At 32.5% G+C, this 10350-nt stretch overlaps 1 protein-coding gene across 1 annotated transcript; it reads left to right on the forward strand.

Annotated features, from left to right (window-relative positions):
- Positions 1–7460: 7460 nt before the first annotated feature.
- LOC112501188 lies at positions 7461–8521 on the forward strand. Its single transcript, XM_025104871.1, has 2 exons — positions 7461–7813; positions 8145–8521. Exons 1-2 carry the CDS (start codon positions 7538–7540, stop codon positions 8364–8366), a joined length of 498 nt encoding a protein of 165 aa, XP_024960639.1. The 5' UTR covers positions 7461–7537; the 3' UTR covers positions 8367–8521.
- Positions 8522–10350: the final 1829 nt, after the last annotated feature.

A 10350-nucleotide genomic window follows, 5' to 3' on the forward strand; every position in this document is an offset into this window, starting at 1 on the left:
AGTTGGCTTCAATTTGGCAATTTTTGAGACGATTGCGGATATAGATTTCGATCAAGAGATTAAAAAAACAAAAAACAAAATTTTGATTTCGAGTCTCTCGTTGCTTTTCCTGCTCATTAGTGATGACGGTCTTGCAGATGTCTCTTTCAGATTACGATACAAGGTAACCTGACATCTTGTAAGTAGCATCTGGAACATGTTTTGTTATTTTTCCGCTCTTTAGATTTCTGTTTATTTGTTATGCTCGTTTTTGCCACGTTAGTATGATGCATGCCAACTTCTAGCTGATGTTAAACTGATCACTTAGGGCCCGTTTACCAAATGCTTACTGGTAAGAGAAATTACCCTCACTTACCTTATCATGTAACATTCTCTGGCATCAAAATGGTTTGTTGGTAAGCAGTCTTAAACCCGGTGAGTGCTTACCGCGTAAGAGTCTTTTTTCTCACTTACCGAGTAAGACTCTCGGTTCTTGTTATGCATCTTACCAGGTAAGATTCTTGGTTCGTATCGTGCTCAATCGGTAAGGTAAGTGATATTGGTAAGCGCTTACCCGGTAAGCATTTAGTAAACGGCTCCTCTTTTTTGCCGAAGCTTCTCCCATAATGGTACGGCACAATAATGTTGAAAGTCTCGCACTATTTACACTATTTCAACATACTGTAAAACGGATAGGCTCTAAGTTGTGCTGAGCCTTGGAGTAAATGGTTCCATCATGGCCAACGGCCCCAACCCGAAAGTTACAGATTTGAGCTATATGGAAACCTGCAAGTGTTGTGTTTTTTGAAGTAGATAATATCTATACATGAAACTCGCACACTGTTCACGGTTGGTGATTTTTGAACCGTCGACCTCTGGGGGGTGGGGTTCTGCCGGTAACCCGGGTATTGCTCGGCAGGGGGGAGGAAACTGGTGGCGTAGCAAGGCGGCATGGGGCTGTTTCAACCAGATTTTAAATTGTTATGCACAGGTTCAATCATGCAATGTGGAGGGATGGTTTTGGGATTGTAATGACCTTTTTCTTTCCTTTTCCCTGATCCACTTTTATTGTTGTAGTGTGATGCTTGTATATGAGGTTTTAGATGGTGTGTGGCGTCTCGTGGCAATGAGGTCAAGTCTCAAGCCTTAGGAGCCACAATGTTTTTCAAGGTGCAATTTAATGGCAACAAATCTGTATATCATATATATTATATATATATATATATATATATATATATATATATATATGGGTTCATTTAAAGGAGAACTGACTAGTTTGTGGTAACCGTGAAATCCAATCCCAACCACAAATCAACAATTCCAACCACAAATCAATAGATAAATTAGGAAATTTATAATTTTAGGAATTTTGAATTAAAATTTTAATGCAAGGACATTTTAGGTATTTTCTCTCATCTCTTCTCTCTTCGTCTCCCGTCCGCCAGTGATATTACTATGATACCTAAAAATATTGACTCTGTTAAACAAGACACATTTTGATACCCAAACACATATGAGATGCATTGTGATACCACTGTGTTACATCTCCGATCGGTCACACAAACGACCTTAGTGTAATATCCAATCACATATAAGATGCATTGTGATACCACTATGGTATCACCGGAGGACGGGGATGGAGAGAGAAGAGAAGAGAGAATACCTAAAATGTTTTTGCATTAAAATTTTAATTCAAAATTACCAAAATTATAAATTTTCTAATTTATCTATTAATTTGTGGTTGAAATTGGACCTTACGGTTACCACAAACTAATTAGTTCTCATTTGATTTTGTCCTTATATATATATATAATTATATATACAAACATTTTTTTACCACTACTTAAGGAGTCATGGTTTTTAAACAATTTAATTTAAGTTATATACTGAATTATCTTCAACCCAACAATTAAAAAGAACTCAAGAACATAAAAATTATGGGCCTATTAAACACTAAAAGATTCTTTTAACCATATTCTAAAAAAACATATTTAAAAAAAATATAGTTTGATATATTTATTTATTTATTATTATATTATTTTATTAAAACTTAGTGATTATAATATGAGTTATTTATTGAAGTATTTTTTTTAAAATTAAAGTGATGAATTTTTCGATTAAAATATTACATAAATAGCAATCATGTGTATATTTTTATTTTATTAATCCATATTATAACAAAGTAAAAAAGATCACAAAATATATATTTTTTTTAATTTTAAAGAATCAATCGGAGATAGCTTTAAATAAACATTTGATTTGAACTTAAAGAAGTTTTAAAGATTCGATTGACATCGTTGGATCATATGCTGCTTGATTTCGTTTTCGGTTGATTGAAATGACAAAGACATGCTCTACTTGTGTTTTCAGGTCCAAGTTGTTAGAAACAATAGAGGGTTTAATCCAGAAACTGCTAGAAAGCGACGTGAAAATGAAAGTCTGTGACGTTTAAATCAACAAATCAGATCCATCCAAATCGCTAGGCCTTAATCTTTTAACGTTTAGCAAATCTTTGAACCAGGGCCAATGGTTTCAAATTTAAATCAACCAACTTTCTAACTTTACATATAAAGTTCGTTTTTAAAACGATAAACTTTAAAAATGGACTTCTCAAAATGAAAAAATAATCTGATTTTAACTAAAACAATACAGGTTTGAATGAGAAAATTTACGTCCCGACAAAATAAATGAAGCGAAAATCAGAAATATGGACAAGATCAGTAAATTCCAAAATTACTTAGGGGTTGTTTATTTACCTCTTAATAGTTCTATTAAGAGACAATTTCTTAATCGTTAAGAGGTGAATCTTGTTTGCCAAAAAAAGAAGCCTATCTTCTAATGATTTTAGAACTCTCTGAATGATTTTGTATCATGGGCCTCCCTTAACCATTAAAAACCCTAATTTCATTGTAAACAATTATCAAACAATTACATTTCATTTTGCACTATATCATGAGAGTCTCTTAATCATTCTGACCACTTAATGATTCTGCACAAAACCATTCAGCAAGTGCCAAACAACCCCTTAATCAATCTCAGGAGGATGTAGTGAAATCCAGTCGTTGTCAAAAATCTTTGTAGACATAGAGATTCATCTGCAATAATTGTAGGCTATTTATGATCTTCATGAGGGACTAATCGGTGCACGTAAGCTGACCCAAAAACCAAGATTAAAGAAAATGTATTTTATCCAAAAACCTAACCTTTTATTAAGCGACACGTGGCACCATAAGTTAACTAGTGACCCAGATGATAGGCTATCTGTTTAGTTCAATCAACATCGTTGTCTATGAGACCAATCATCAATCTGTTGGGCCCAATTGTCTGCATTTATGTGTGTAGGCCCCACTTAGAGAAATTGTTGAAAAGTTTAGAGTAAACTACAAATTTGGTCCTTGTAGTTTATCAAAATTAACAATTTTTTGTTCATGTAGTTTTGAAATTACAAAAAAGAACATCGTGGTTTGTAAAAACGTCCGAATTTGATCACTCTCTGTAACAGTTTCTATTTTTTTTTTTGTCAAATGAAATGCATTTTCGTCCTTTTATTCATTTGTTTGTCTTTCTACCCAATTAAAAAGTACAAGGATCAAAACTATGAACTCGATTTTGATTGGGTGAAGACAAAAATAACTGATTCTTAAAGGAAAGTACTAAATCCGCTAATGTTTTTACAAACCTCGATGACCATTTTGTTATTTCGAAACTGCAGGGACGAAAAATATCATTTTTAACAAACCAAATTGTTAAATGAATCCAATGGGTCGAAGATACTTAAATACATGACGTTTTGAATCAATTCTTTCCACACTCTGACCAAAATATTCGTCAAGCGAGACGCATTTTGATTTTTTTTAATCGTTAGTGAAAAACTCATTTTAAAGAGTCAATTGGGTGTTGCCACGTGTCTCTTTTCACTCCTTGTCGACAAGAGACCAAGTACAAACACCACCCAGTAAGGAGCTATTATATCCCTATCGATCGTTGATGAAGGTACGCCGACACCATGACCGCTGTGACTACCTCCTTTCCTCCATCGCAATCCCCTTGTTACTCCCTTTGCAAACCTTGTTCCTCCCTCCATCTGATGTTTCATCGTTGATCATCTTCATCAGTCGTAGTTGCATCAGAATCGAAGAGATATGAATCCACCAGAAGAAATAACCAATGCATAAGGGTGTTTTCTTTAACCTAGAACCTAGAGTCGTTACGCTTCATATGGGGTTTGGGTTTTTTGTTTTGATAACTGATCTTAAAAAATGAAGTGACATCTGTTTTAACCTAAAATCTGTTATTTATACGTAGAGTTTCTAAAATGTTTAAGATAACTTTGAAATTCGAGTGTGAGTTGCAATACATCTAAGTCAAAACCGAATGAACCCAGTATATCCCAACTGAGATCAAGTATGAGTTGGATATCTGTGTTAACAGAATATGCAAAATACAAGTGTATCCATATGCTTGCAGACAATATTTTCACAACTAACTATCTGAATAATGATGATTTAACGTTTTGTTTGTACATTGGTTATGTGATTTAATTCTCGATGATACTGTTAAATATTTGCTATTCCTGAAGGGGCATTATTTCTGAATTTCGTCCCTATGTGTTTTTGTCTTGATTGGTTAATCCAATCGAGAGAAAATGTTGTTGTTTGCTCGTATTTTGATTGCCGACGTGCTCTCGCCTTAAAATCTCTTTCAAAAGTGGGAGATGTGTGAGTTGTCTCATTTTCTACTAAACCGAGAAACAGTGTAAGAATCTTCTCGTATCTTTTAAGATAAATAATCTAGAAGATATATATAAACACTTAACGGAAACATAACTCGTTTGATTGTCGGACGAAATGTACATTATTCAGTTACGTGCCGGTTCTATTTTCATATCAAATAACGGTTTGTCGTTGTGTTTCAATTGGATTTAACGTAATGGAATTGGAATTATATTATGATTGACGACCTTTGATTGCGCAAATCGTGTACGTCTCTTTTAGATGTGTTTAATCATATATGATTAAAAATTTGTATCACGTGTTAGACACTTGTTCATAGGTGAACCATCTTGTTTTAACATTAAAAAAAAATATTGTGTTCATATGTGAACCATATTACCAGATACACGTAATGCAAACTAGGTATATACAGATTACCAATTATTTTGAAAAAAAGTGAACAATGTCCAGAAGTAAACACATGAACATTGTTTATAAGCACGACTTAATGTTTGTTCATAAGTGAACTAGAGACAATTCCACATTTATTTCACATGTGAACCAGACTACATAATGTATGTGTTACTAACATAAAACATGGACGTTACAAAAATCTTTATGATTTTTTTCCAAATATACCCCTGTTCATAAGTGTTCATCTATGTCTATAACGCATCTTATTATAATTTATTAAATAAAATGCCATAATGATTATAGATCATAATTTCCAAGATGAAGGGCTCAGATTGGTTCATAAAGTATCTATATAGAGTCGAGTTCATACGATAATTATACATATTTAAAAAAATAAGAAAATCCTCGAATCACGTGTGATTTTACATTAAAATAACGTACAAAATCATATGTGATTCACGTGACTTTGCCATGCGACTTTGCCACACCCATAGGGTCACTTGCATACCTTTTTGCCCGTAATGCAAAATCATGTGTGATTTTGTATGTAATTTGACTATTCTCTTATTTTTCTTAAACATGTATCATCCTCGTATCAATTTACCTTTTTATATATATATATATATATATATATATATATATATATAGAGAGAGAGAGAGAGAGAGAGAGAGAGACGGAGGTTCATAAGAGAATATGATCAAAGTAAGAAAACACGAGAATCCCTATATCACTTGGTCAAACCGCATTTGCGTGCCCAACAAGCCGTGACCCAGGTTGCGGCTAAGGTCGTCCGTCTCTCTAGATATATTATAGTCACACGTGATTGAATGTAAAATCATATGTGATATAGGTGTTCTCATATTTTCTTACTTGAACCATGTTCTTATTTGAATTCAACCCTATATATATACATGTATATATGGATTTGTTTTTTATTCAGAAAATATTAACGTAAGATAACACGGTTTCAAATTCAAATATGAAGGTAATGTTTGGTATGCAGACATGACTGGACAAGACAAAATTAGTCTGGATAAGATTATAGGATTGGACCAATTGTCTATATGATGTTTGGTACGACCAGGACAAGACTGAACAAATAATTGTTAAAATGACAATATAGCCCCTAAATATTCTTTAATGATTTTATATACCATATACAATAGTAAAATATAACACAAATCAAACAAATATTCAAATTATCTAATTTATAAACTTTCTTACACATTTTCAGACACACACACACACACACACATATATATATATATATATATATATACATAAATATATACATTTATATGTTAATACCAAATTTGAATACATAATTTGATATAACTGACATACCGGTAGTCGTTGAGGTAAAGGTGGTGATGACGATATTGTACTGACCAGTGGTGTTGATACAAGTGGAGGTGGTGGCAGCTACCCGCCGACGCTAATAGAGATGGAGGTGACGGTTGTTGCGGAGATCGAGATGATAACTGTAAAGAATGTAAAAATACTGACTTTTTCTGGTATCCCATGTAATACCAAACATAACACATGATTTCACATCCATTCCAGTCCAATCTCATACACCAAACACAACCATAAAACCAAATTGGTTCACCAAACATTGAACCATACCATATCAGACAAAAACCCGTTTTCTTTAAATCACTTTATATTACCATTAATATTATATAATAAGAATATTAAATTATATATATATATATATATACACATAAATACAAACAAATATATATATATATATATATATATATATATTCCATATATTTGTATAGATTTGCAAATTGAGCATGGCATGATTGATGATTGTAGTCCATAAACAAAGAACCAGCACATGGCTTGGTTTGCTGGCATTTCCCAACACTCACTTTATTCCCTCCCCAACCCCAATCAATCCCATTTGCCACTTCATTTTTACCATATATATAGAATATAATATATATATATATATATATATATATATATAACACCCGAAACAATAAACTGACCCAATAACTTCGAATTCAACTTAAAACCATAGTGAAAGTTATTGGTAGTCTACAACTTTGTAGTTGTCCGATGAATTAGTCGTTGTCATAGTCTCTGTGGCCGTGGAGGCTCCAGTAATCGCCTGGAAAAAATAACCGATGTATATAAGCTGACCTGAAAATCCACGGTTATTTGAGAGCAATCAGGCACCACATGTTACATGGAGTGGTTTAGTTTTGAGACAATTTCAAACCCACATGGCCCACTTGATCCCTCCAATCACAATCATCTCCATTTGACAGCTTTCTCCAACAACATAACAAATCTCACACCATGTATTTGCTTATATAAGTTTGGTGCCATCTTTTGTGTGTTGGCAAAGACATTTGGTGACTACCCTTTTGAAACCCTCTTTCAAATCAGTCAAGAAACTGAAAACAAACCAACTCTACCCATGTCTACATGTTGCTCTAATCCTTCTTTAATGGGTCAAAATCAAGAAATCTTGGCCAAAGAGTCGTCGAACGAGGAGCAAGGCGCGAGCTTTTTGATGCGGAAGGGGAACCCGGGTCGTGGTTTGATCCGGGAAGCATCCATGATGAATCTTGGTAGCGGGAACGGCAGAGAAGATGATATCGAAGATGATGAGAGTGAGTTCACGATGGGGAGGTTGATCCGGCAAGCGTCTCTCGACTCTTCTCGTTCGTCTCCTCCGCAACGAATCGCTAAGGTATGTTTATACCATGTTGAAATATACTTTCTATCATGTCAATCTTGTGAGAATACGTGGAACCCCATTAGATTAATTTTCAAAAGAGCAGTTGAGAATACTCCATATTATCCCAGAGTGTTTAATCCCTACAATGATAGACCTTAACTCTGATACCATGTTGGATTATGTGGAATCCCATTAAAATCCAACATATAAAGAGAAGAAATGGTCCAAATCTAGCCGCTGCAAAACTCCAACAAATCTGATCTTACAAAAACCTTCGACCTGATACATAGTTTATGTCACGATCGACTTGTTTTACCGATGACTAAAACTACGTTTTATGCAGGTTATGACAGGAAGTTCGAGTTTACCTCGATATCCGTTACAAAAACCCGAAGCAAATCAAGAAAAGATGAGGAACAGAAGCAAAAACTCCATGAAAATGGGGAAGAAGGCACCAACAATCCCAGCAGGGTGGGTTGATAAGGGTTCATCAGAAGATATGAAGGAACAAATCAAGTTCTGGGCCAGAGCTGTGGCTTTCAATGTCCACCAAGATCGGTATTAAACCGATAAGAACAGATACGTACGTATTACGTACAAACAGTGTACATAATTATAAAAGTTTGATCCGGTTAACTCATAAATATGATGCTAACCGAAACTTTTTTGAGTTTTTGCGATGTAATTAACTCGATTTCAATAAAATGATTTTACGTTTGATGATGTTTGTCCAACAGGGTTTGCTTCAGTAGTTGATATTTACTGTCTGGTTTTTTTAACCGATTTAAAGCATAAAATCCTGGTTAATTTAACCGATCACAACTGTTTTGGCTCGGTTAGTATAGGTTGAAACAGTCGGGTTGTATTGTTCAGTAGCTGATTATAAAATATAATATAAATGAAAAGGGTTTCATTTGATTTGACACTTCAAACCGCAAATTGAACTGCATACCTTGGTGACCAACCGAGTAATGAAGTTCGGACCTAGCCTAATTGTTTCGGTTCAAGTTTAATCGGTTTCAGCCAAACCCTGAACGCCCGTTGATATCGGACAAATGGCTGCAGAGATAGAGGAGCAGATCGAGTATTGCAGAATGAAACTTTGCTTGCTTTAGAATTGACGTTCGATGTCTGATTGACTATTATAATACGGGTCAAACTCAAGTTTATAGCGACATATTGACTTCTTGGGGCCATATGAGCATTAAATAAAAAAATTTGACACTTAAAAACACCATCCACGAGGGTGAAGGTTCTTTCAAACCCAACTACAAAATGATTAATGGGAATGGAACCTAAATCTTGCAATTGCAAATTTGCAAGTAATCTGGGTCTCATATTTTATACATGAAGTACTGTTTATTGATGTATATTACTTATAATTTAAGATTACAAGTAATTATATATAAGTACAACTTATTAAGCTCCATGTTTGAATTCGTATAACTAACTATACATAAATATAATCAAATACATGATAAAATTTTTATTTCAAATATAAAATCTAAAATATAATTAGGATAATTATTAAATTATAACAGAATACTTAGTTATTATCTTTATAAAAATTATATTATTAAATTCAAAAATAAATTATTCTTCATTAAACTTAAATTAAATTATAATAAGAAAATGAATTAAAGAAATTACACAAAAAAAAAGAATTTATATATTTTTTTTAATTGTCATTATATTTTCAAAGTTATATTTTATTAAGAAATTATTGTTTGATCAAAACCACATAAATTCATATTATAACATTGATAGAGACCAAAAAAATAAAATGAAACATTGAAATCAAGATACATCTTGTTGCATTGCACGAGTACCCTTCTAATGAATTAATAATGTTAATTTGTTATTTCAGTTAAATTAATTATTCCAGTTTAGAAAATATTCTATATATGTGTATATATTAATTTTTTTCAAATAAAATATTAATACAATAAAGTTAAATTAATTTAAACTTTTTGAATTTTATAATTATCTAAAATTACAATTATACATATTAAAATATATATTTTGATAATATGACATGTAATCTAATATACAAAAGTCATATATAATATAATTTAATACACACGATTAATAAATCAATACAAATAAAATTACATATTTATTCGTCTAAAAGTTACTGTATTTTTTTATCGTACAATTTTCGTTATTGCTTTATCATAGTTTGATGTTTATCATACAATTTTTTAATTATTTATTTGAAATTAATGTTTATGTTTTAATTAATATTAAATTAAAATAAAGAATTATATATATATCATGTATTTATTAAGTAGAATATAATTAAAACGAATATAATAATTATAAAGTTGTTTATAAATGTTGCATTGAGTACCTTTTGATCCTCTCTCTCAGTGATTTGATGATAATCCCTTTTTCCTTTCGATGTATTTTTGTGATTCTGTACTTTCAGTTCCAGCGATCATTACACTGAGCATGTTCAGTGATCGCTGAAGAACTCGCATTGTAATTCATTCAGAGACAACGATACTTCAAGAAAACAACACTCACACCAAAGATCCTCCAGCAAACGT

The sequence above is a fragment of the Cynara cardunculus genome, assembly GCF_001531365.2.
Source record: "Cynara cardunculus var. scolymus isolate 2C chromosome LG 17, CcrdV1, whole genome shotgun sequence".
Lineage (NCBI taxonomy): Eukaryota > Viridiplantae > Streptophyta > Magnoliopsida > Asterales > Asteraceae > Cynara > Cynara cardunculus.

Bases quoted from the DNA above. Each gene is read 5' to 3' on its own strand.
- LOC112501188 (XM_025104871.1), top strand. From the start codon at position 7,538: ATGTCTACATGTTGCTCTAATCCTTCTTTAATGGGTCAAAATCAAGAA. The intron at 7,814-8,144 runs GTATGTTTATAC...CGTTTTATGCAG, and splicing joins CTCCGCAACGAATCGCTAAG to GTTATGACAGGAAGTTCGAG.